Raw genomic sequence first — 25532 nt, forward strand, 5'->3', positions numbered from 1 at the left:
GCATACTTACTGCCTACAGCCCTCCCTGGAGAGAAGATCCAAGACAGGGCCGAGTGGAGGCTGGGAAGTCTCTCTTAGGTGGTGTCAGGGGAAATGCTGTGTATCAACTAGGAGGCGGGTGGTGGTCATCAGCCTGGACATATCTGGAGAGGCCATTGCTATGCTGTACTACATGGCATATCCATGGGATAGAGCTGGGGTTCCAAACCCTTCACCATGCCTAACTGCCTCTGGGCATGGGCCACGAGCCAACCAGGTGACGCATCACACTACAGTTGACAGTGGACACCAAGCACCAGCAGGTCCAGCCATGGCCGCTGGCAGAGGGCAAGCACCATGCTTACCCTTGAGTCTGGCCCACCCAGGGAATCTCAGGCAGGATCTAAGCAGCTGCAGACCTGACCCCAGGCCCTGGGCAGAACCTGGAAGGCATGCCCCTCATCCATTAGTCTGCAGCCAGGCAAGTCAGCTCATGGCAATCCGGCCTGCTTCCGCCTTCTACCCCATCACCCAGCCCTGGCCTTCCTTCCTCCTGGGGAGCCTGGCGGTTTCCAGAGCTCAGCCTCGCACTGCCATATTCAGCATAGCCTTCACCCCTCCACCTCCTCCGGGGGTTCTCCCAGCCCCACGCAGGGCAGACCCAGCTGTTTTTAGCACACAGAAAGTTACATAAGGGAGGCCACAGCAGGGCACCTGGGGTTTAAGCACAGGTGTGTCTGGCACACGCCCACACACACCTGCAGAGTACAGGCAGTGACAGTGCAGGGCTGGGGCCTCAGACAGGTAGAGGCCCTCTCCTGCCTCAGTTTGTCCCAGTGTAAAATGGGGGTGCCAACTTAATGTGGGAGCATCTTGATGGGAAGGCTCAGCTCAGAACTCCTCGGCATAAGCCCCCAACCTCCTGATCACCAAGCACCCCCAAGTCACACCTAAGGGCGAAGGTGCCCGAGACAGATGTGGCCTGCAGGTCCTGTGAAGACCCTCACCCTACAGCTCTACATATGCTGCCTTCCGGGCCAGCCCTCCGACCATAGAGCTGATGGCCTCAGCAGTTGAGACAGGGGTAGGCAACTAGGCTGGTGGCAAATGACAACGAGACCTTCTTAAATCCCAAAGCCATCCTTTTGGAGCAGAAGCTGGAGCCAGCCCTTCCTACCAGACTTCCAACCCCTGCCGCTTCTGCCAATGGCCAAACTGCAGGAAGAGGAAGGCTGTATTCGCTCCTGAGCATCTTGAGTGAGAGCCTATGGCTCTGTGTCAGAAGAGCTGCCAGGAAACCAAGAGGGTTAGAATCAAGAAAACATCCCCTACCAGTTGCTGTTACCCGCCCCCTCCCTGAGCACAACTTGAAGGCCTCGGTCACATCTGACCAGTAGAGCCGCTTGGCTGGGGCTCAAGAGAGGGTACCAGAGAGCCAGCCTAGAGGTGACCAGGCAAGAAGTGTGCACACACCCCAGCCCTTCCAGTGGGAGACAGCTGGCCAGACCCTGAGCCCCACCCACCCCCAGCTGGCAGGAGGGACCTCAGGGAGGTCTCCTCTGTGCTGCTGAAGCCCCTGCTTAACCCTGTGGTCAGTGTTTGGGGGAGTGGGGAGGCTCTACGTTTCTCCTGGAAGCAGATAGGCCAACCCCCAGGCCCAGGGAGGGTGACCCCCACCTGCCCGTGCCTACCAGGAATCCAGCACATGTGCAGAGCCTGTGGGCTGTCACACCACAATCCCCTAGGACCAACTCTAAGCTGCCCCCAAGGGTAGGGCCACCCACAGGTAGACAGGCTGTGCTTGGGGTCCCCATGAAGCCCCAGCACCAACAGTCCCAGGTCAGCCCCAGCCTGGAAGGGGATGCCTCGACACCCTAGGCCCAGCCGCAGGGAAGTCCCAACTGGGGTTGTACTCAGGAGGTGGGGGCTAGACATCCTACTGTCCTTCTGGAGAGAGGGTGGATGACATGGGACCACCCACCTGTCCCTTCCCTGAGGCATCCTCACACTCCTTCAGTACAGCTACTGAGGTGTGACCACATGGGCCTGTCCTGTGTCAGGAGCTGGAGTCACCCTGTCCTGCTCCAGCCTGCATTCCTGCTCCTCCCCGGGCCAGTGAGGCCTGGAGAGGCAGGAGAAGGGATGTTCCAGGAAGGGAGGAGGGGGCTGCCAGCCTCACTGCCCCTGGATGCAGTCACTGTATCCTGGTGAGGCAGCCAGAGATCTCTCTGCCCTCCCTGAGGTGGACTCTGGGGTGACCTCCTCCCTTCCACTGGCTGCTGGCCCTTTGGCAGTCCTCCAGGTGTCTCCCCAGGAGGAGGGAGGGAAGGTTTGTGCTTGCTGCCTGGATGAGCTCTGACATGAGTCCCTCAGGCACAGGTCATCATCACAGGGGAGCCTCTGCCCCTGCCCCTCTGCCTGCAGGGCTCCCTCCCCCACAGGAAAGTGGGGTCTCCAGTTCCCTACAAGCAGCCCTGGGCTGGCAGGAACTCTGGCCAGACTTGAGCTCCCCAAGGCAGGAGACCCTGGGACCCTCCTTCCTGGCTGCTCACTTCTTCAACCTCCTGAGCTGGGAGCCACAGTTCCTTCCTGTTCTAATGCCCCAGAGCACTCGGGCCCCTCTGCTGCTAAGAGGCCTCCCCTAGGCCAGTGTGCCCCCACCCCCTCGATAATGTAGCCTATCCCACAAAGGAAAATTGTTCCGTGGCAGAGGGCCTGAGACACCCCCAGGCCTGTGCTGAGTCTGGAGGCTCTGAGGGGGGACTTGGGGAGGGGGTATCTATCGTGCTGATCCCAGCTGGTCCCACTTCTGAGCCTTGAGCAGGAAGAGGAAACTGAGGCCCATTTTGTACTTGAGGAAATGGGCTCTGAGAGGTGGATTGATTTGGGCAAGATCACAGAGTCAGTGACAAAGCTGTGATTTGCATCCACACCCTGGTGAGTCTAGGGCCTGCTCTTCCCCAGGGATGACTTCCTTCTCCCAGACATCACCAGTGGCCATCTGCCTCCTTCCAAAGCCCCAAGGCTGATTACCTCACCCTCTCCCCGCCCAGAGCCAAGGTCCTACCAGCAGGGCCTATTGGGAGTGAGGCTCCCTCCATCATCCCAGTCCAGGCCCTCAGCACTGATTTGGGGTGGGGTGTCAGAACCTAGAGCCTGCCCTGCGGGTGCAGGGGGGCCTGAGCCACACCCCAGACCTGGGACCAGGCTGAGGGTCTGGTCATTTGGGATGGGGAGTCCTCTGAGTCATGCTGAGTCTGGGGTGTACAGATTGTCCTGCCTTCAGCACACCCTCCAGCCTCACACAACCACACTGAGGTCAAAGATTTCAACCCCAGGACAGGGTGATCTGGACCTTGAGTGTGTATATGGCCAAGACACATGGTATGTCCTCTTCGTAGATGCCGTGTCGTCTTATTCTGCAGTGTTATCAGTGGGAACAGTGAGCTGTGTGCCACAGGGCACCAGGTGCCATCTCCACACCCAGGCCCTGGGTTGTTCCCACAATTAGAGCCAGTCCCAGGGGCTGGGTGGCTGGCCCTAGACACCTGGGTTCCAGGAGTGGCACCCCTGCCCACCATCCCTTGGTCACAGACACCTGTGGTCAGTGCTGGCAGCGCCCCCCAGAAAGGGATGTCTCACTCCCTGGCCTATCAGGAGTAGAGCAGGCAGAAAGATAAGGGTCCAGGGCCAGGCCAGGTCTGCTGGGAGCTGGAAGACCAGGTGTCTGACCCTAGGGAGATCCAAGCTTCAGGAGTTGGGGGGGATGGGAGGGTCTGCTCAGAGAGAGGTGAGTCAGGCAATGGGTCTCAGCCAGTAAAAGCCTCTCCTGTCCCTCTAGAAACCAAGAACCCCTCATGCCCAGGTCTTGCTTCTGGGGCTCTGGGCAAGAAAGGCTCACCCAGGGGAAGGACCCCCAGCCCTGCCCCTGTGGCTTCCCCTTCCAGGTCGGGAGAGGGTGTGTCTACCCCTGTGGCCTGGCCCCTCCCGCCTCCCCCACACCCCAGCCAGCCTGGTACAAATAGGAGGCAGCCTGGCCAGTGTTGGGCCACATCCCACTTTGTCTTGTCACCCACTAGAGCTGTCGTCATGAGGCCAGCCACCGTGGGACAATGAAGGCTGCAGCTTCAAGGTATACGAGGGCACCTGTCATGGGCTCCCCTTCCCATGCTGGGGGGCAGGGAGGGGCATCCTCGGGGTCTCTTGGTCACACAGGCCTGCTGACTGAGGGTTTGGTGTATGTGATGGGCATGTGTGTGTGCGTGTGTGCGCGTGCACGAAGGGGTCACGTGGCCCTGCCGTGGCTGTGTCTGACTCCAGATGTCTCAGGCCCCTGAGTGCATCTGGGCCTCCATCCCAAGTGCCCTGACCCTGCCCCTATCTCAGGAGACGCCAGAGGCTCTCTGGGTCTTCATGATCCCCATCTTACTGCCCTAGTAGCCCCAGCGGGTGCAGGAGGAGGCTGGCTGGGGCCACATGTCTAGAAGAGGGCATACATGGTTACTGGACTCAGAAAGAACCTTCTGGAGCCTTTGTGCCTGACCTATAACATACGGCTTAGGGTCCTTCTCATTCTTGGAGGCCCAGTGTGATCATGGGGGAGTATATGCAGGGGCAAAGCTCTATGTGATGTGAGACCCAATATCAGTCCCCGGCACTGGCAGGGCTAGCAAGCCTGGCCTTGTCAGGGTCCCATGTCCCTGGGGGAGCCCTGGGTCTGTGCCTCTGTATCTCCAGGGCCCTCAGGTCTCCACCATTGGACAGCCCACTGGCTTTCACTGAAGCCCCAGGTCCACAAGCAGGGCTTCCCTGGGGACACAGCTCAGTCGGCGAAGCCTCATCTAGGAGCCCATACCACTTGAACAATACCCAGGCCTGACCCTTGGCGCAGCCGTGGCTGGAGCAGTCTGGTTCCGTCAGCCCCAATCAAATGTGGCCATGCTGGCCACTAAGGGTTGGTAGAGGCCATTGAGGCCCAGAGTCTAGTCTTTCTGGAGCCCCCAGACCTCCAACGTTGGCTCTAGGCCCAAGGACACCCCAAGCAGGTCACCTGGCCTGCCCCTACCTAGAGGCCCCTGCCCTACTGGTGTGGACAGGAACCTGGACCTACCCAGCCTCAAGCCTGCCTGTAAACAGTAGAAAAGCTGCCCCCCTGCTGTCCCTGTCCCCACCAGGCAGACCCAGTACTGGCTGCAATGAGACCTGCCTACAGAGGCTGGCCGGTGCCCTGGCAGGTGGCTGGGGAATCGCTGTGGGGCTGGACCCAGGCCTCTGATAGGGCCTCAACAGGCTGGGCAATGCCCCCAGCAGCCAAGCGACATGACTGAAGTTCCTGGGGGCAGAGAATGGAAGACCTGGTGGCGTGGGGTGAGGAGGCCCACATGGAGTCAGGCTGGGGCACAGGCTGGGGCCACACTAAGCTTGCTTCTTGGATGCAGGTAAGAGCCATGGCCCTCACTCCTGGTGGTTCCCCGAAGTCGCAGGAGGCGCAGCCGCCACTGCCACCACTGCCCGAGGACAGGCGGCAGGAGAGGCTAGTGGAGCTCCACACCTCCTTCAGGGAGCTCTTCACCTTCTTCTGCACCAATGCCACCATCCATGGCACCATCCGCCTCGTCTGCTCCAGCCACAACCGCCTCAAGACAGCATCCTGGGGGCTGCTGTTCGTGGGTGCCCTGGCTGCACTCTATTGGCAGTTTGGGCTCCTCTTTGAGCAGTACTGGCGCTACCCAGTCATCATGACGGTGTCCGTGCACTCAGAGCGAAAGCTCTTCCCGTCCGTCACTCTGTGCGACATGAACCCCCACAGGTGGGGGCGGGGGGCTGGCCAGTGGGTTTCTGCCCCCCCGGCAGCCTGTGGGCATCTCCCCAGGTGTGGTCACAGTGGAAGCCCCAGTGGCTCACAACGCCCAGGTCATGGGTGACTCCACCTCTCACTACACCCCTGTGCCCAGCCAGGAACTCTGAGCCCTCCGCCCTGGGCAGCGGTGGTGGGGAGTGGGGGTGGGGCACGTTCAGGGCCAGAGAGGAGCCATTTGGAGCCTGTTGTGATCTGTGCCACCCAGACACCCAGGTGCTGGGCAGCTGGGAAGGGTGAGGGGAGGTGGGAGGGAGCTTCCCAGAAGCATAGCCTGGAGCTAGGCTTCGGGTAGAAGGAGGCTGCAGGAGCAAAGATAGTGGAGGGGAGTCCACACGGGGCCCCTCTAGATTCCCCCAAACTGATCTTTGGGATCAGTGCCACGGAGGCCGGCACACTCTCCCCTGGCAGTAACTTGTGGCTGATGTGGGGGACTTCCGGGGTGGCTCTGACTCAACCTGCCCCCATCCCTTGCCCATCACCCCCTAGGCCGAGGTCAGCCTGCCACCATCTGCAGGTACTAGATGAGTTTGCTCGGGAGAATATCCACTCTCTCTACAAATTTAACTTCAGCGGGGACAGGGATGTCCTCTGTGCTGGTGACCGGGTCCCACTGCCGGCCTTCTACTTGGACCGCACGATCCGCCTGCAAAGGCTGAGCCAACCAGGTCATCAGAACAAAGTGGGTTTCAGACTGGTGAGTGTCCCTGGCCCTGAAAGGTCCTGGCATGGGTGTGGGCAGGAGAGGAGACCATGCTGAAGTGACCCCACACCCCCCAGTGTAACAGCACAGGTGGAGACTGCTTCTACCGGGCTCACTCATCAGGTGTGACAGCCGCCAGAGAATGGTACCACTTCCACTATGTGAACATCTTGGCCCTGCTGCCCACTGCCCGTGAGGACAGCCACCGAAGCCAAAGAGGCCACTTTATCTTCTCCTGCCAATTTGATGGCCAGGACTGCCAGGCCCGGTGAGTGGGAGTGGGCAGGTGGCTGGGTGCCAACCCTGGGGTCTGGCTGGCAGCAAACAGCTTCCTCCAGAGATAAGGCCACAGTCCCCCAGGCCATGTGCAATGGATCATGGCCCAAAGATGTGTGCTGGTCTGAGTGCGGCTCCTGGCTCCAGGCACTTCCAGACCGTCCACCACCCCACCTACGGCAGCTGTTACACCTTCAATGGCATCTCGGCCACGCAGCACCCGGGCATCACCCACGGTGAGTGCCATCCCCAGGCTGAATGGGACATGGGGCCTCTGGGCCAGCCTGGCCTTACCCCCTCCTTTCTCAGGGATCAGCCTGGTCCTCAGAGCTGAGCAGCAGGACCAGGTCCCTCTGCTGTCCACGGAGGCCAGCATCAAGGTCATGATTCACGGGCGTGACCACACGCCCTTCCTGGAGCACCAGGGCTTCAGCGTCCGGCCAGGGACCGAGACCACCATTGGCATCCGAGAGGTGGGTGGGCTCCTGGGAGCAGGGGCAGAAGAAGGGCTCCACTTCTCTACCCAACCCTGGGGCATCAAAGGGGGGACAGTGGAACTGAAGAGTGTCCCCTCCCATCAGGATGAGGTGCACCGGTTGGGGAGCCCCTACAGCCACTGCACCACGGGTGCTGAGGGCGTGGATGTGCAACTACTCTACAATGCCTCATATACTCTGCAGGTGAGTCTGGGGCCACAGGATGGGGGGAGCGTTCAGGAGGGACCCGGGAGGCCAGGAGAGAGGGTGGTCAGGGCAAAGCCAGGTAGGAGGGTTCAGGGGGAGGGGTGACCATGGAGGAGGGCACAAGGAGGGCAGGTGCTCCGCTGAAAAGGAGATGAACCGGGTCCTCTTACAGGCTCAGGAGAGGGCTGGTTCCCCCCAGGACCTTCAGCTCATGTCTCTGGCTGTTCCTCCCCACACACCTGTCCCCCCAGACCTGCCTGGTGTCCTGCTTCCAGCAGCTGATGGTGGAGACCTGCTCCTGCGGCTACTACTTCTACCCCCTGCCGTCAGGGGCTGAGTACTGCAGCTACACCAGGCACCCCGGCTGGGGTGAGACCCAACCCCCCACCCCAGCCTGGCGCCCACGAGGGGGTGGAGCACTGTCAGGCCCTGCCCAGGATGGATTCTCCTGGGTTCATTGGTGACCCCTCCTCCACAGGTCACTGCTTCTACCGCCTCTACGGGGACCTGGGGCCCCACCGGCTGGCCTGTGCCTCACGCTGCCCCAGGCCCTGCAGGTGAGCGCAGTGTGGGAGTCCAGAGCTGGGGATTGCTGCTGTAGCAGCAGCACCGCGGGAGTGTGATGGGGGCCTGTCTCTCCCAGGGAGTCTTCCTACAAGCTCTCTGCTGGGACCTCCAGGTGGCCTTCCTCAAAGTCAGCTGTGAGTCCCCTCAGGAGTGGGGTGGGGGGTGGGCATGCAGGTGGGTCTCACAGGTCCCAGGGAGCCCACCCTAGGGGAGCCTGGGCCCTGCAGTACCCATGCCCTGCCTGCCGCCCAGCACCCTGAGGGCTGGCAGAAGCAGTGGCCACAGCGAGCCCTCTGTGTACAGGACTGGATCCTGTCTGCACTAGGCAAGCGGGACCCCAGGAGCCTGAGCCAGAACCCAGGCCTCAGGTGGGTGCATGCACCTTCAGGGTCCTGGCCCTGCTGTCTTCCAGCCTGTCCTTCACTGCCCTGAGGAGGGGCCCTGCCAGGCTGGCCCAGGACCCAGCCCCTCACCCCTCTGCCTTGCCCTAGGAGCCATGTGGCCAAGGTGAACATCTTCTACCAGGAGCTCAACTACCGGACAGTGGATGAGACACCCATTTACTCGGTGAGCCCACCAGGAACCAGAGCAGGGCTGGGAGCAGGACCCAGAACCTCCCGGGGCCCAGCCCTGTGCACCGGCTCACTACCCACTGACACTTGCAGGTGCCTCAGCTGCTTTCAGCCATGGGCAGCCTCTGGAGCCTGTGGTTTGGTTCATCTGTTCTCTCTGTCCTGGAGCTGCTGGAGCTGCTGCTTGATGCCATAGCCCTCGCGCTGCTACTAGGCTGTCGCTGGCTCCGCAGAGTGCAGGCGCCTTCACCAGGGGCAGCCACAGGAGCATCCCGGGGTACACCAGAAGCCAACCAGTTGCCCACGGATTGCAGGAATGACATTAATCCTCGGGGGGGGCCCTGCCAGACTCATCCCCCACAACGCTCCCGGGAGCCCTGACAGGAGTCCTTGCTGAAGAGTTAGGCCAAGTGAGAGCCCCAGCCTCCCCACACCTGAACCTGCTGGAACTTGTCCTGATCCTGAAGTCTCTCCTGACTGCCCAGGGTGAACCAGACCAGCCCCACAGAGCTGCCCCCAGCCAGCTAAGCCAAACCCAGGGCCCAGGAAGCAGCATCGGGACCTGCAGGCAGGCAGGCAGGCGGGTAAGCACTCTCATCAGCCCAGCCACCCTGCCCAGTGGTGGTGGCCTCACTCAGGGATGCCCAGAGCAGTGTCTCTGCTGCTCTGGATTCCCGTGTCTAGTCTGTGCATTGCTGTGAGTGTGTGTGTTGCAAGAGGGAGGGGGCTGGGCAGCCCAGGTGGCTCAGTGATTTAGCGCCACCTTCAGCCCAGGGTGTGATCCTGGAGGCCCTGGATCGAGTCCCATGCCAGGCTCCCTGCGTGGAGCCCGCTTCTCCCTCTGCCTGTGTCTCTGCCTCTCTCTCTCTGTGTCTCTCATGAATAAATAAATAAATACATCTTTAAAAAAAAAGAGGGAGGGGGCCCCCCATATGGGTGTGTGCCTGTATGGTCAGCGTCATATAAATGAATGTGTGTCTCTAAATCACCTGTGTGCAGGTGCGTGCAGGCATCAGCCAGAGCCTCCCTCAGCTCAGGGCAGGTGGGAGGGAAGGTAGAGCCAGGACGGTACTTGGTAGCCTTGGGCTACTTTGTAATAAAATCAGTGATTCCACCTGGTGGCTACAGTGTGTGCACTTCCCAGTTACCCCTCCTGCGTAAGCTGAAAACCCCTGGCTATAAATCCACACTCCTTGGAGCCGCAGACACACTGTGGGGGCTGGGGGACAGGAGGACACCGTGCCCATGGCCAGCTTGCAGGGCCAGGGCTTGCCCAGGAGACAGGACAAGCCCCAGACCACTCTCACAACTAAGCATCCACTCCCTACTGTGCCCTCCAGGGGGCACAGGCCAGGCCAGAGAAAGGCAGGGGGGCGGGGGCTGGGGGAAGTCCCAAGGCCCCCAGCAGGACCCCAGCAGGCCCCCAGCAGGCCGTGGCTGCGTTCTGGTTTACTGCATCCTTTCAGGGCATGGATGCTCTCCCACTCAGGGCCACCCCTCAGGGAAGCCAGGTGACCCAGAGACACCTCCTCCCCAGATGAGACAGAGTGGAGTAAGGCGGGTGAGCCAATGACAGGCAGGGATGCAAGCAGCAGTTTATTAACTGTGATCTGGAGCGGGGGCAGGTCCTGCCAGCCCGAGGCCCTGATGCAGGTAGTGGGGTGGGAGGTGGGGGCAGAGCTCAAGCAGGGAGAAAGGAGGGAGTTAATTCTGCTCTTTAGGGGTCACAGCCAACAGGCGAGGGAGTTGGGGGACTCAGCACCCACCTTGCCGCCCATGGAGCCTCCCTGGACAGCTTTTGCATAGTGGCCTTGGCCAGACCAAGGATGTAAGTTGGGGTGAGGCCCAGCCACTGCCCCAGGGCTCCCGGAAGGGGGAATGCAGGATGAACGCCTTGGTGGGCCCTGGGGGGTGATTTGAGGGGCCCCTGGACCCATCCACAGGCCCGGCTAGAGGGGTGAGGCCAGTGAGGGGCAGGGTAGAGTTGCAGGAGCCTCCCCCCCCCCCCCCCCGTGCAGGCAGAGCCAGGTGTGTCAAGGTGGTCCTCAAGAATCCACAGAGAAAAGACGCAAGACAAAGTGAGAAAGAGGTCGTTGTAGAAAATCTGCTCAGTCTGTGACAAAGAATGTCAGATGCAGGGGTGGAAAGTGCCAAAGTCCTTTATGCACCGGCTCTGGGCCAGAGCCTCTGGAGGAGGCAGGGATAGGTCTCCGGCCACACAGCACTGGGGCCTGTGTGGCCAGCCACATGGCCTTGGGACGCCTGCGTCCAGCCAGGGCTGAGGCCCCAGGCCACAGCCCACCCCCCCAGCACCCGAGAAGCCCAGCCTGGATGCTGGTAACTAAGTGAGGTACACGGGTTGATTCCCTGGATGGGCTGCCCCTTCTGCCCTCAAAGGGCACTGGTGGCCAGCCACCAGCCCCAGGGCCTAGCAGAGGGGCTCTGGGGGTGTGTAGGTGGGACCCAACTAGCAGGTCAGTGTTCTACGGCAGTAAAGGTCGGGGCACGAGGTGACACAGGCCCTGAAGGCAGAGAGGACCTAGGATGGATGCAGGGGCATAAGGTGACACAGGCCCCAGAGGGAGGGGGCGTCTGAGGGGCACAAGGTGACATGGGGCCTTCAGAGTGGTTTGTGACGTGAGCAACCCAGGTCCCCAGGAAAGGGGTCACCTGAAGACACGGGGTCCCCAGGTGTGATGAGGGGTACCAGGCGATGCAGCACCTCCCAGGGGGAAAGTGGGGCTTCTTAAGACTCAGTGCTGGGGTCCCTCACAAGCCCTGGGGCTGGGGCAGCTCTAAGGAGAGCTGGCCAGGCCCTGGAGCTCTCAGGAATCGGGCCCAGGGCCACCGGAGGCAGGGCAGGCAGGGTGGGGGGACAGGGAGGCTCCCGCTGCAGCCTCTGGCCAGACCCGGCTGCCCACCCTAGCTCTCCTCCAGGTGGAGGCTGATGAACTCCTGGATGCACCTGCGGTACTGCAGCTCCGTGGGGCTGGTCCCCAGCAGGGCGCCCGGCTGGCCAGGGGGCGCCTCGGCCTCTCGCATCTCCTCAGCCATGCGTGCCAGACGCAGCCTGTGGGAGATGCAGGATGAGGCACGCCCCTTCCCCCACCTTGGTGGCCCCCCTACCCCTCACTGTGGACCCGAAGGCTCTCTCCCCACCCCGCGGCCCCGCCCACGCTCACAAAGTGACGATGTCTGCGTTTGCCTCCTGGACCGCGATGCTCAGCGGGTCCTGCTGCTCATGGTCCAAGGCATGCTGGTCAGCCCCTCGCTTCAAGAACAGGCACACCTGACTGCAGTGTGGAGAGGACGAGTCACAGGCAGCCCGGGGTGGGCTAAGGCAACCCGGGGCCCCTGCAGGTGGGAGGGGTGCCAGAGACTCACCCTGTGCGTCCCAGGAGCGTGGCGTGGTGCAGGGGCGCCCGGCCCCGGCTGTCTTTTTGGTTCACATCTGCTCCATTTTGCAGAAGGAATTCACAGACAATCAGGGAGCCCTGGGGAGCCGAGGACAGTTCAGGCTCAGCTGAGGAAACGGACCTTGGCTGGTCTCCAGGAGGGTACAGGGTATCCTGGTGTTGGCACCATAAGGAAGCCAGTGCCAAAGACGCACCTGTGCCCTCCCCGCATCTGCTCACCCCTAGCACAGCCTGCACCAACGGCGTCTTGCCCTCGTCCTCTGTGTCAGCCCAGTTGACCTCCGCCCCGTGAGCCAGCGCGGCGGCCAGCGCAGGGAGGTCTCGGGTGCGCGCTGCTCGGTGTGCCAGAAGCCCAGGGTGTAGCTCACGCACGTCCGCCAGGCCCCAGGCCTCAGCCTCTCCGTCTGCCTCACCACTGGACTCCTCAGACTCTGCACCCTCTAAGGGGAGGAGTAAAGTCAGGGGCTGCGATATGGCCTGAAGGAGGGCCGGGGGAGGGCGCAGGCTGGGCTGCAGTGAGGCAGGTAGGGTGCACCCACCCTCCTCCGTGACACTGTCCACCACGGAGCCTGTGCTGAAGGCCAGAACGTCCGAGCTGCCATCAGAGCTGCCCCCTAAGCCACTGTCGCTGCTCAGACCTGTGGGGTCCAGGGACAGATGGAGGTCCTTAGAGTACCTGACTCCTCCCAGAGCCCTGCAGGAAGGCTAGAACGCCCATCCGGTCCCTGGGGAATGCCCTAGAGGAGGGGAGCTCTGCCTAGGATGGCGGGAAGGGGAGAAAACCAAGTGACAGCTCAAAGGAGCCCAAGTAGCACACCCAAGAGCACAGCTACAGAGGAAGCCTACCCTCAGGCAGGTCAGCCCTAGCAGGATAGAGGGACTGAAGCATAACCGTGCAGTCAGGCGTTCAGGCCTGTTCATGGCGAGTGCATGCTGGGAGATCACCGTGCAGCGTGAAGTCTTCACCAAGTGCAGGGCATACCCCCATCCCTCCCCAAACACCGGAGCGAAATCCCAGATGGCTTACCCAAGGGCAGTCCCAGACTTAGGAATGATGGTGAGGCAGCGCCCTCTGCTGCCAGAGGACACCCCCTCATCACCCCACCCCCGCCCTCTTAGTTCCTGGTCTGGGTCCATGCCTTCTGCCTACATTGCCCAAAAAGCTCTACATGGGCAATGGGTAACCACTGGGTGCCAAGAAATCATTAACAGGAAGCCCTGCTTGTAGCATTGGGCCCCCAACTCCGAGGATTGTCTCTCAGGCTGGCTCCAGCACACAGCTGCCCAGGCCACAAGTGTCCATGCACACAAGTATGCACATGCCGTGTACACCCACGCACATCACATACACATACTGCAGTGTGCATACCACACACGCAATTCACATACATCACTCTTGAGGATCATGGCCTTAGCCTCTGATCCAGTGGCCAAGTAAGCCCAGACCCTTGAGAGGCTATCTCAGCCTTAGCTCTCCTTGGCCCCCAGATTCTCCCCAGCCCTGTCCTCCCTGCAAGGAACACCAGTCCCTCCAGTCTCCAAGCAAGGGGCTTTGGCTGGCCACACTCAGCCACCTTACAGGTGAGCCATGCCTGGTCCCTGCACTGCTGCCCTGACTGGGGCCAAAGGCAGTGGGCAGCAGGGTACTAGAGTCCTCACAGCACTTACTACGTGGACCAGCTGCAGCAGCTCCTGCGTCAAAGTAGGAGAAGAGGGAGTCCAGCTCATCTGGGCAGAAGAGAGAGTCCCTCCGGAACTTGCGTTCCCCAGCACCTGCTGCAGGGAGGTGGGGAAATTGAGGCCTAATCATGCTGGGAGTCTCTGTGTCCCTCCTCCTGCTCTACCCTGATCTTCCTAGGGCCTGAGGCTTAGCAGCTGCAGCCCACCTCCCACCCTTGCACAGGTATGTGAGCTGAGGGCACAGCCCCCTGGCACCTGAAGACAGAGCAGCCACGGAGGGAAGGACAGGCTCCAGTCGGACCTTGCGGCGGGCAGCAGGGGCTCGGGGGGAGCTGTGGTGGCGCTGGCACTTCTGCACCCGCCAGTGCCGAGGGGCTTCACGGGCTGGTGCTGAGGGCGGCTTCCGCAGGAACTTCTTTTCCACATACTTGTCCTTGATCCAGGCCTCTTTGTCTTGCCTGGACCAGGAGTGGACATGAGGTGGCACTCACGGGCGGGGGCTCCCCTGGCCTGGTCTAGGCTACCCCTCCCCACCTCACCTGGGGCTGCTGGCTGTAGGCTTCCTGCTACCTGGTCCCTCACACTGAGCCTCGTAGATCTGGTTCATGGTGCTGTTTCCAAGCTCACACATCAGCTAGCAGGACACAGGGTGTGCCAACATCAGCTCCAGCTCCAGGGCGCCCCACATCCCCCAAGCTGGCAGACATGGCTCCTGCTAGTGTGGCAGCTTGTGATGGCCTCATACATACCTTCAGCAGCTCCGGCTCCCACGAGTCCAGAGTCAGGGACCGCACCTTAGAGCAGTGGACACCCAGGCTTCTGGACAGTGAGGAGGTAGGGGTGAGTCAGGGAGCAGCTCGACCCCAGCACCCCTGCCCAGCCCACCCAGTGGGCCTACCTGTGAATGCCTGAGCACTCAATGCAGAGCAGCACACCCAGGTTGATGCTGGCCCAGCGGGGATCCAGCTGGCCACAGTCCCCACACTGGCTATTGCCAGCCACATTCTGCACACGCTGCAGCACACTCTCGCCCTTGACACTGCGCTCCCGAGAGTCTGTAGCAGAGTCGATGCTACTCGTGGATGGAGATGCTGTGCGGTCCAGCCTCTGTGGATGGTGTAAGGGGCCACTCAGCCCTCAGGAGCTCCAGCCTCCATCACCCCAGGGGGGCCCCCTCTCCCTCCCTAGCTGGAGGTGCCAGCACAGGCTAGAACAGCTAAAACATAAGCTGTGTGCCCACGTGTGCATGCATACTCACACGTACACAATATGCACACCAGCCTATACAGACACATGCTGACATCGTACACATCTGCTTGCATGCAGCCTACAGGGGCCACCCCCCTGCAGCACACAGGCATCTCGCACACACATGCGCACACACACACAGAGGGTACTAAGAGGGCCACACCTCACTGTAGCAGCTGTCTGGGCTCTCCCGGTAGGCAGAGGCAATGCTGGCTTGCACAGCTTGAACCCAGGCCTGCCGCAGCTTCTCTGAGTCAGCCTGTAGCATGCAGCTCCTGGAGGAAGGGGTCCATCAGGCCAGGCAGGCAGGGGCTCCCTCCCCACCCCTGCCCTGGGTTGGGCCTCCTCACTTGGTGGGTGACACGACCTCAAAGCAGAACCTCCGCTCAATGTCCTCACATGGCTTCACAGAGCAAAGACGGAGGTCATCCACCACCACAGTCAGCACGTCCTGCAGGCAGTAGCACCATGGGCCTTGTGCTCAGCACCCAGCCCTGGTCCTGCACTGGCCACCTGTTTATCACTCTACTTCAAAGACACAGACTGTCTGACACCCAAGGGGTGTCCCCACCCCTGTACAACCTCCCCCCAAGGACCAGCCCACCCCAGGGTCCAGGAGGGGAGGGGCCCAGGAGTCACAGACCCAGCCCCAGCAGCCCTGAGGCGCACCTTGAGCTTCTTCTGGTAGACCAGCTGGCTGTTCTGGATGGAGAACCAGCGCCTGGGCAGGTGGATGGGCCAGGAGGGGGTCAGGCAGCGCCAACCCCATGTCTGCCCCACAGACCCCCTGGAAAGACCCCTCCCTCACCGGTTCCATGTCTTGAAGGCATTACTGGCCCTCTTGAAGAGATAGCCCTCCATCACCACACCGCTGGGTGCATCCACATCAAACTCCACTTTGGGCTCATCATAGGAGAAGTCCTGGGGATGGTAGGAGCCCAGCCCCTAGTGAGTGTCCACCCCTGGCTGTGAGGACACTGCCGCCCTGCCAGGCTTCCCCCAGAGCCAACGCTGAGGTGAGGCACTGCCCTCCACAGCCTCTTCCTGACCCCAGCACAGAACATCGCCCTGAACTCCCTGGGGCAGATGCCTCCCATTACAGCTGAGGGCCCCCAGAGCTCTAGCCCTCACCCCACACCCACCCTTGTAGGGACAGCAGGCTCCGGGACCAGGAAGGAAGCTGCCTCCCCCCCCATCCGCAGTCTCCCATTCACACTGCCAGCTGGGACGACTCCAGCCAGCCTGACAGAGCTCCATTCACAGGGACTGAGGAGACACTGAGTGTTGTCCTGTGTGTCCGCGGTAGGAGAGGAGGCCCAGCCACCTGCTTCCCTGGCTGAGCGGAGGCAGAGAGGGACAGCTGCGCCCTTCCCGCGGGGGACGCGGTCCAGCTCAGCCCAAGTCCCGCTGGTGCCAGCCTCGGCTTCCAGCAAGTGCTCTCGCAGGTGCTCGGCGCGGAGGCCAGGAGTTGTCCGTGGTGCTGAAGCTCTTGGGCGGGCAGAGGCCCCGCCCTCCCCGGGGACACGCCCACTCACCTGCAGCAAAGTCTGGTGGGGGGGCCGGGAGCAGCAGCGTGTGAGGAGGGGGAGAGAGAGCCAGTGAGTGCCAGCGGCTCCCAGCATCTGGAAATAGTCCCTCCTCCCTGCAGCCCATCTCAGGCTCACCTCCAGCCTGGGGCTATCTAGGCCAGGGCCAGCAACGGAGGCCTCCGAGACCACCACTAGCCCAAGGGAAGGAAAGCCCGAATCCCAGCCCCAGCCCCAGCATCTGTGAGCTCAGGAGGCTGGCCCCGCCGCCCACCCTACTGCTCCACTCCTCCAGCTTGAAGCTCCTAAGGATGGAGACCTCCCCCTCGGAGGGCGGGCGCATTTCAAAGAGGAACAGCATCAGCCCCTGCAGAGGTGGCAGGCCTACACAGGGAATAGGGAATAGGAGGTACTGGTTTCTTGGGGTCCCCAACCGTGCAGGGAGGTCAGGGGCTGCAGGGCCTCACCCGCTGCTGGATGGCAGCATGCTTTCGCTCCATGTCCCGCTTTTCCACTGCAGAGTCGATCACCAGCTGGTCAAGCTGTGGGGGAGGGGCATGGGGGAGGAAGTGAAGGAGCCTCCACTGAGACCCTGGTCTTGGGTCCACCTCACCCTAGGGCTCACCTCGGCTGCCAACTTCTTCATGTAGGGGTCCAGCTGGTGCAGCAGGCTGTAGCCTTGCTGAAAGAAACTGTACTGGGCATGCATGAAGGACAGCATCTGTAAGGGGGGGGTACAGGTGGGGGGTCCTCAGCAGCAGTGACCAGAGGACCCAATAGGTATCCTCACACCTAGCACACCTCACAAGCCTGCACTGGAGGCCAATGCCCCCACTCCCACCCCCTCACCAATCACTCACAGAATCCAAGATTTCAAACTTCTTCTTGGCCTGAAGGACATTGATCTGCCAGGGGAGAGATGAACAGGTGAAGGGTGCTGGGGCTGAGGTAGCCCATGGCCTGTCCCCCAGGCTGCTTGTGGTCCCCTGAGACCCCCAGCTCATCTTCAGCTCCCTGCACTTTTGCCACCCTCACTCTCCCATGGTCATGGAGTCCTTCCCCAAGTCAAGACTTTGGGCTCTTCCCATGAACAAAGCCAGAAATTCTCACACCTCCTCTGAGGCCCTCCAAGCCCCCCTCACTCTTCAAAGCCTCAGTCCACCCCCTGCACCCTGCAGTCTTGCAGCCTCACATTCATCTCCAGCCCACTCCCAATGCTGAGCCTTTGCCTAGGCACCACCCCCCACCATGTTCCTTCCCAAGATCTGGCATCCAAGGTTTCCTAGAGCCAGAGGGGACTCTCTGAACACCAGCCCCCTGCCCAGCGGCTGACCTGGAGTACATAGTCTAGTGCCAGGTGACGGAAGCACTTCCGGGTGAGGGTCAAGGCACCTGTGGCCTCCTCCACCTCATGGGGACGGTGCCGTGGAGCCTGGGCATTCCTCACGAGGGACAGCTCCATGTCCTCTCGAACTTTGTCAAACTGCTTCTTGGTCTCCTTGAACTTCCGCACATCCCTGGGGGCAGGGAGTGTCAGGTTGGGGCCTTGGGAGGAGTGCATGTAGGTCTCCCACCTTCATGAATTGCTCTCCCTCCACTAGCACCCACTCTGTGCTCTGGCGCAGAGCCTCCCCTCCCTACTTCCCTGCCCCCGCACCCCCACCCCCATGCCAGGGCTCTCCTCCTTCTCCTCTCCCTCCTCTTCACCTTCCCTCTTCCCCTCCGTCCTCCCCCTCCCTCTCTTTCCCCATCCTTCCTCCTCTCCCTCCTCCTCTCTCCCCTCCTTCCAGTTCCCTCCTTCCCAATCCTTCCCCTCCCCATCCTCCCTCTCTCCACTTTTCCCCCTCTCCCCTCCGTCCTCCTCATCCTTCCTCCATCTCCCTCCCCCTCTCCCTCCTCCCCCATCCTCCTCTTCCACCAGTCCCCCTCTCGTGATCCAGGCCTCCTCCTGCCCTTTACCACTTCACTCCCAGGATCACTCCAGCCTAGAGACCCCCTGCCTCACCCTAGACCCCAGACTCATACTCAGATCCAACTCGACATCACTCAGGAGTGCCATAAGCACTCCACCTATACACGAAGGCACAGAGCTCAGACCTCCACCCAGCCCCGCCCCTCCCACCACCACCCTAACCCTCACCCCTTGCCTGGGGCCTGCCTGGCTACCCTGTGTCCTCTCTGACCCCTCGCCCTGCCTTCTAGGCACTGCCTCCTCAACCCCAGCCTCACCCACCTCCAAGCCCTGGTTCCTGCTAAATCTCCACTCAGTCTTGAGGCCCCAGGCCTCCCAAATTAAGCATAGCTCTGGTCTGCTCCCCACTCCACCAACCCCTCCCAGGGCCAGTAGAGGCCAGGCCTCCCTCAGGGGTCTGAGGACCACTCACTCTTTGACAAAGTTGTGGAGCTGCTGCCTCACAGACCTCTGGGCCTGGTCAAACAGGATCTGGGGGCCGAGGGAGGGAAGTGGTGTTGGGGTCTACTTCTATACAACTCCATGGGCTGAGCCCCTGTCCCTCCAAGGGAGGACCAGGGAAACCGGGCCCAGTCCTGCCTGGGCCCCAGCAGGTCACTCACACAGAGCCAGCCTCATGGGGTCCAGGAGAGTGGGTTTGGCCCCAGGCCTGGGTCACTGCCCAAAGGCCACAGCTGTGACCACCTGCCCATCTCCCCTACCTGGCTCTTAGCCAAACGAGAGACCAAAGCTATCTCAGGCAGGTCCCCCTCCTATGGCACCACCTCATGCCAACTCAGAGCAGGCACACACAGGCCACTGAGTATACTCACTGCCTCCCAGGAGGCCACATAAGCACAGCCAGGCCTACAGCAGAAAGGAGGGGGTCAGAGCCCAGAGCTCGTGAGGGCTTGGCCTGGGGAACAGGAGACGGTGGAAGAGCCTCCCGACAACATGGATTGGGCCCAGAATCAGACCCTCCCATCATGGGAGGAGGGCTAGGCCCTAACTAGGGACAGAGAGACAGACAACTAGGGCAGAACGCACTGTTCTGAGCTGGTTTATCTCTATACTTCCCCTGCTGGAGTGGGGCTCCTCGATCACTCTGGGACCCTGGTTCCCAAGCCAGGGTCTGACCACCCACAGGTGCTCGAGATCCTGAGAGACTCAAGGTCACCCAGACCCAGCCTGGGTGGCAGTGAGGTCAGCAGTCATCCCTGGGCCATGGGGTCAGCTGGGCCAAGTGGGGGACCCTAAAGGAGCCTCTGAGGTAGCCCCCACCCTGAGACCCCACTGTCCTCAGACCTGGGTTGGTATTGTTCCCTCTGCCCCCCCCCACTGTCTGGCCCCCATCTGAGACACAGTAGAGCACCTCAGTGGTATCCCCCCACCCTGGCAGGCTGAGGAGTAGGAATGTGGCTTCCTAATACTGGCCAGCTCAGCTTTCTCTGAGCCAGCTGAGGGCAGTTCCAGGCTGGGCGGGGCCTGAGGGAAGCCAGTGGCGGGGCTGTTGGGATGAGTAGCCAGAGGGATGTGCTCTTGGCCAGGCCACCACACATCAACCCCCCCAGGCCAGGGCTTACCATGTGGTAGTTGACCATCTCCTGCAGGCTGTCTCCAAACCTCTGCAGACATTCCTAGGGGGAGACAGGGTAGGGAAGATGACACGGCTGTATTCCCAGGATTGTTGGCATCTCCTTGCCCACAGGTCTCAGAGCCAACCAGCCCTGCAGCCCAGCACAGATGCCCACCGGCGCCGAAAGCCTAGGCACCATCACCGGGCTGCCTGCCGGTGCCCACCTTCAGCTCCCCCCTCACCGAAATGACGGAGTCGCCCTGGCACTGCTGGGACAGGTCTCGAACACCACTCACGAACAGTCTGTTGGTTGTGACATAGGCTTTGCCAGCCTCTATCATGCTGCTGCACAGCTTGACCAGCTATGGATGATAGAAGGAGGACCATTCACTGTGCCTGCAAGTGGCAGCCCTCCCCTCCTCCCAGAGACCAGGCCCCAGGGCTGGGGACCACCCAGGGGCAGCCAGAGTTCAGCTCAGTGCCCAGGACACAGCTGTCTCCGCAGAGCCAGCCCTCTCTCTCACCCACCAGGAGCTATATGGACAGCCAGGGGCCGTGAGGGTCTTGGCTCCAGAGCAGAAGCCCAGAGGAGAAGCCCAGAGCAGGGGAACACAGGGAGGAAGTGGGCATGTGGTCTTGGCCAGGGGCTGGCAGGACCAGCCAGTGAAGGCCTCAGGGATGCCACCCCTCCCTCTGCCTCTCCTCCTACCCCACTCCTTCCCCTGGGCCCCTACCCCAGTCACCCAAAAGCACCCTTTGCACCCTCCTTGCCCTACAGAGGGTGGGAGGGGACTCACAAAGGCCTACCCCCACTTCATGGGAGACACACATGTGCAAGCAGCATGTGCACCCTGGGACAGTTACGATAGGCTACAGCCAGGGAGAAGGGGGGACTGACCCAGACCCTGTACACCACACACGGGGGGGGGGGGGGGTGGAGGAGGCACGCCCTGCACGCACACTCACACATACACACATGCTTATACACTCGCACACACATATTCACTCGCACACAAGCATGCCGTCCCGTGAGCCAGTCGGGGCCAGGCCTTGGGACAGAGCAGCAGCATTGGACCCCATGCACCCCACCCCACCCCGCCACACCCCAGACCCCCCCTTCACCTTGTCTAGTTTTGCCTCAATCTCCACCACGTCGGTTTCCACCTCATCAATAGTAGCCCTGCAACAAGAGCGAAGGTGTTTGCAGACCAACCCACAGCAAGCTGCTGAGCCCTGCAGGGCCAGGGGTCAGGCTGGGGTTTCCTTGTCCTCCATGCCTCCATGAGGATGTGCAGTGGGAAAGGATCACAGAGCTTATGGCCACCTGCTCCTGTCAGCCTTCCTGCTGTCCAGGGTACCTCAGATATGCAGGAAATGGAGGCTGGCAAAGGCAGATGCCCCCCTGGGCAGAGGGTGACGGACTGGGACCCAGGTCCACCTGACTCCAGAGCCACCCAGCCTCCACCCCACCACCCCTGTCAGCCATGATGGCCCCACCTGGGGTCTGGCTGCTCTGGCCCCAGAGAGAGAAGGTCAGACGAGCCCCTGAGGACAGAGGGAGAGGCTGCAGCCATTCTCCTGGCCCACCCACTGCACTTCTTGGGGCTCAGTTGACCCCAGACCCCACCTTGGGCCTGGGGACCCAGGAGCAGACCAGTCTCAGGACCCAAAACCATAGGCCAGCTGCTTCCTCTGGTTCTGGCAGCATCACGAGAGCCCAGACTAACTGTGGAGGGGGGGGGCCCTGAGTCCTCCAACCTCACCATGACAAACAGCACAGTTTGCTCAAAGGGAGCAGTGGGGCAAGCCTCAGAGGAGCCCACTCTCACCGGAACAGCCTGACAATGGTGCGGTCTCAGGGAGGCAAGAGTTAACGAATGACATCACCAGAGCAGCCACACACACATACACACACACACACACACACACACACACACACACACACAGGAGAATCCCCGGAAGGCGGCGAGGCAGATGGATCAGGCACGTGACCCCCCTCCCCGGTTCTGGGAACAGGAAATAGGGAAAGAGGGCCAGGATCCCAGCGCCACCCCCCCAACCCGTTCAGCCTGTGAATTGGACCCATCTGCCTCCTGGGGGTAGACGACAGCAGGGAATGAGGGCCAGGGGTGACAGTGGGGCTCTGAGGGACTGGCAAGGCTCCAGGGACAGGTCTTAGGTGGAGGTCGGACAGAGGGAAGGCCATCCATGCCCAGTGAACCCTTGCTGCCCCCATGGCTGGTGGGGGTTGGGGGAAGTGGGGACTGTGTTCCCGGGTTTCCCAGGCCTTGGCTCAGGGACCTAGTCTTTCATATGGGGTGTAGTTCTGTGTGCCCCCAATCTAGATCTGTCAGGAGGGCACCAGGGTGCCCCAGCCAGGGACGTTGAAGTTCCCACCCCCTTCCCTGACTGGTCCTGGGCTCCTCTCTGACCATGGGGATCTCTGAGTTCCAGAGAAGAGACTGACCACCCACCCAGGGGTAGATGCTGCTCCTGGGCAAGGAGGGGCCCCTCACCCTGCCCCGCAAGGGTGGGGCCAACTAGATGCTGATGAATGTGCTCATTGGGGCAAGGTAGGTGCTCTGCAGAGAGCAGAGAACCAGCACCCTGCCCTGGGGGCTCTGTGCCCATCTCCCAGCCCCTGCCCTCAAAGACCTAAGGCCTCCTCTCCTGTCCTCCCTCCAGGATTTCTTCAGTAGCTTGGATTACAAGGAGGAGGGTGAGGCAGGCTTCCCCACCAAAGCCATGACTCAGCGCCTGAAGCCCCACCCAGGGGAGGGGGCAGCACCTCCAGGCCTGTCTGGAAGAGTCTGGACTCTCCCACATGCATCCCAAGGTTGTGGGGCTCTCCCCAGGCCAAGAGCATGGGGGGATGGTCCCTATTTCCAGGGCTGGGGCCACCTGGCCTCTTGTCACTGACTACAGCCTCCCACCCAGCCTTACTGTGGCTGACCCCAGGCCTGCCACCAGGAAGTCCCAGGTTACATTTCAGTGGCACCTGAGGGTGCAGAAATAGTGGGACCCCAGGAGAACCTCAAATCCCTGTTAAATCTCAGTCCAACCCCGAAATCCACAATGTGGCTTCTGTGGCCCAAGGTTCAGATGAATTTCCTCAGCCCTCATCCCAGGCCTAGCTGGGCACCTTCCTGGGGTAGCCTCTCCCAGCCAGAGGAAGCACAGCAAAACCCAGGCAGCCACTGTACCCACTGTGGGCTATGGACAGACCAGCCTAGTATGGGAGGGAAGGCCTGGAGGTAAATGAGGTGTCAATGACCCCAATTTGCCCCGGAAAAGTGGATCTGCACCTCTCCACTCAGGGGAAGAAGGACCATAAGGCTCTGAGCAAGGGGCTAGGGTGAGGTGTGGGGGCTTCAATCAGGACTGAGGCCCCAGCTGAGGCCCCAGCTATATCCTCCCCCGTAGCCTGGGTTCTAAAAGACAGTGGGCGGTGGTAGGGATGTAGGATTGTGGGTGCCAGAATTGCTCACGCCCCTTCCCTCAATCAATCATCAACAGAAAATGGGAGAATGCAGAGGATCACCCCCAGACCTTCTGCCCCGGGGGCCCTTCCTGGGCCAACCCCCTACCCCTCATCCCTAGCCTCCCCAAGCCTTTGCTGCTGGCTCCCCTGCGTGATGATTGTGCAAGGGGCCCGAGAGTTAGAGTACCAATCCGAAGGCTCACCAGCACATCCACACACAGGTCCTCTTGCTGGCACACCCAGAATTCAGCAGGCACACACACACATGACCAAGCACACGTGTGCACAGAAGCATGGTAGAAATGCTCATGTGCAAGCAAATGTACACACACACTGTGACACAGTGTACACATAGACACGTGTGCTCATGGATGTGACATACACAGGAGTACAGATATGTATGCCTGATGCCAGAACACACATGAACAAATTAGTATGTGTATCTTGTACCAAAGCTCATGTGTGCATGATAAACATTCAGTACAAGTATGCATACACCAGAAGCATTACAGAGTGACACACACAGGTACATGCACACATCAGCATGCTGCCCAAGGGTGCAGCCCACCCACCCACGCTCATGTCCAGGGTCAGGAGACTCTGGGGAGAGTCTAGGGGAGCAGAGCTCACCCATATGTCCGCGACATAAGCATCTACACCTGATGCACAGAGGGTGCCCGAGGTGCAAGCAGATGAGCCTGTCTGCCAGGAAGGACTAAAAAGACGAGCCCGTGCAGAACCCCCAGCCGGAACTCCCACCCAGCCTACCCAGCCTAGCCCCTGCCCCTCCAACCTGCGAGGTCACCCCTGAGCGCTGGCTCCCTGCTGCCTGACGGGCAGGCACCCCCTCCACACAGACAGCCCTGGCCAGAGTTGGACGGCAGGGCCGGGAGGGTCTCAGTCCCGTTCAGGCACCCAGCACGGAGGTGCAGGCACAAAGCGGGGGTGGACACTCCCACGGAAAGGTGGCTCTCCTGGCAGCCTCCCCACCCCCCCACACCACCCCCGCAAACCCCTGCGCGAGGTGACCAGCACAAGGGGCATCTTTTGTTCCAGGCCTTCGGGCCCGGGCTGCGGGCTTTGTGCGAGGCAGGGTCCTCCAGCTCCCGCCAGCGGCCCCCCCCGGCCCCGCAAAAAGGCAGCAACGACACCCCCCAACTGGCGCCCACCCACGGCGGCCCGGGGTGCCCCGAGGGGGCGGCGACCCCCGCCGACCACAAAGGGCCGCGCCGCCTCCGGGGGCGCACCTGAAGCGCGGCGAGTCCTTGATGCACTCTTCGAACTCCACCGTCATGGCTGCGGCGGCGGCGGCGCTCACTGGCACGAGGACCGCGGCGCTCCGAGCGGCATCCCCGGCCGCCCCGCTCGTCCGTCCGCCGGCCCGCCTGCGCCGCGCTCGGCGCCCGCCCGCCCTGGATTGAGGCCGCCGCGCCGCCGCCCCGCCCCGCCTGTCACAGCCGGGGAAGGTCGCCAAAGTCCGCCGCCCGCGCGCGCCGCCGGCTGTCACGGCCGGGGAGCGTCGCCAAAGTCCGCCGCCCGCGCGCGCCTCCCGCTGTCACGGCCGGGGAGCGTCGCCACACGCCTCTTCCTGCGTCTCGGGCCGCGGCCACGCCTGGCTCTGGCCCGACGCGCGGTCGTCCTCCCCCTCGCTCCCAGGCCACTACGGGCCGCGACGGAGTCGGACCCAGACACAGTCGGCTGAACCCGGGGCGCTGGAAGGGCGCGGGACTGCTTGCTCCAGCAATGCAACCGCTGAGCAACTCGGAGCGTTTGCAAGAACCGCCGGCGCGGATCGTGGGGACGGAGCCACGCCAGGCCGGCGGGCGCGGGGGAACAGGAGCGAGGGTGGACGGAAGTGTGAAAGCCCACGGGAGCGCCTCTCGGGCGCCGCTGGCGGGATCCGGCCCACTCGCTCTCCAACCGCTCCGCAGTTTGCACCCGCTCCCTTAAGTCTGGCCCCGCCCCCCGCTCCCGCCCTCAGCCGTCTTGGGGCGGGTGAGTGCTGGACTGCCGGGGC

General features: G+C 61.9%; 2 protein-coding genes across 4 annotated transcripts; one reads left to right on the forward strand and one right to left on the reverse strand.

Moving 5' to 3' along the window:
* Nucleotides 1-5426: 5426 nt before the first annotated feature.
* On the forward strand, nucleotides 5427-9306 carry SCNN1D (sodium channel epithelial 1 subunit delta). Its single transcript, XM_041773028.1, has 12 exons — nucleotides 5427-5788; nucleotides 6326-6533; nucleotides 6617-6807; nucleotides 6963-7051; nucleotides 7125-7288; nucleotides 7397-7495; nucleotides 7750-7867; nucleotides 7977-8055; nucleotides 8142-8199; nucleotides 8318-8433; nucleotides 8557-8632; nucleotides 8731-9306. The coding sequence occupies exons 1-12, from the start codon at nucleotides 5427-5429 to the stop codon at nucleotides 9016-9018; spliced, it is 1848 nt and encodes a 615-aa protein (XP_041628962.1). The 3' UTR covers nucleotides 9019-9306.
* A 1407-nt stretch (nucleotides 9307-10713) lies between these two features.
* Nucleotides 10714-25504, reverse strand: ACAP3 (ArfGAP with coiled-coil, ankyrin repeat and PH domains 3). 3 transcript variants are annotated; one of them, XM_041770973.1, is made up of 24 exons: nucleotides 24763-25504; nucleotides 21157-21214; nucleotides 20277-20396; nucleotides 20042-20095; nucleotides 18892-18950; nucleotides 17841-18024; nucleotides 17368-17412; nucleotides 17133-17228; nucleotides 16975-17049; nucleotides 16517-16528; nucleotides 15790-15902; nucleotides 15651-15702; nucleotides 15332-15432; nucleotides 15145-15256; nucleotides 14632-14840; nucleotides 14483-14552; nucleotides 14273-14367; nucleotides 13989-14191; nucleotides 13722-13826; nucleotides 12593-12691; nucleotides 12273-12493; nucleotides 12022-12131; nucleotides 11820-11930; nucleotides 10714-11707 (listed from the first exon to the last, which is right to left on the reverse strand). In XM_041770973.1, the coding sequence occupies exons 1-24, from the start codon at nucleotides 24807-24809 to the stop codon at nucleotides 11560-11562; spliced, it is 2499 nt and encodes an 832-aa protein (XP_041626907.1). In that variant the 5' UTR covers nucleotides 24810-25504; the 3' UTR covers nucleotides 10714-11559. The 3 variants fall into 3 exon arrangements, with proteins under 3 accessions (XP_041626907.1, XP_041626906.1, XP_041626908.1); XM_041770972.1 differs by having other exon boundaries at nucleotides 13722-13829; XM_041770974.1 differs by lacking the exons at nucleotides 18892-18950; nucleotides 21157-21214; nucleotides 24763-25504 and having other exon boundaries at nucleotides 13722-13829; nucleotides 20277-20345.
* Between the last annotated feature and the right edge of the window lie 28 nt (nucleotides 25505-25532).

The sequence above is a fragment of the Vulpes lagopus genome, chromosome 10, assembly GCF_018345385.1.
Source record: "Vulpes lagopus strain Blue_001 chromosome 10, ASM1834538v1, whole genome shotgun sequence".
In the NCBI taxonomy this organism is placed as follows: Eukaryota; Metazoa; Chordata; class Mammalia; order Carnivora; family Canidae; genus Vulpes; species Vulpes lagopus.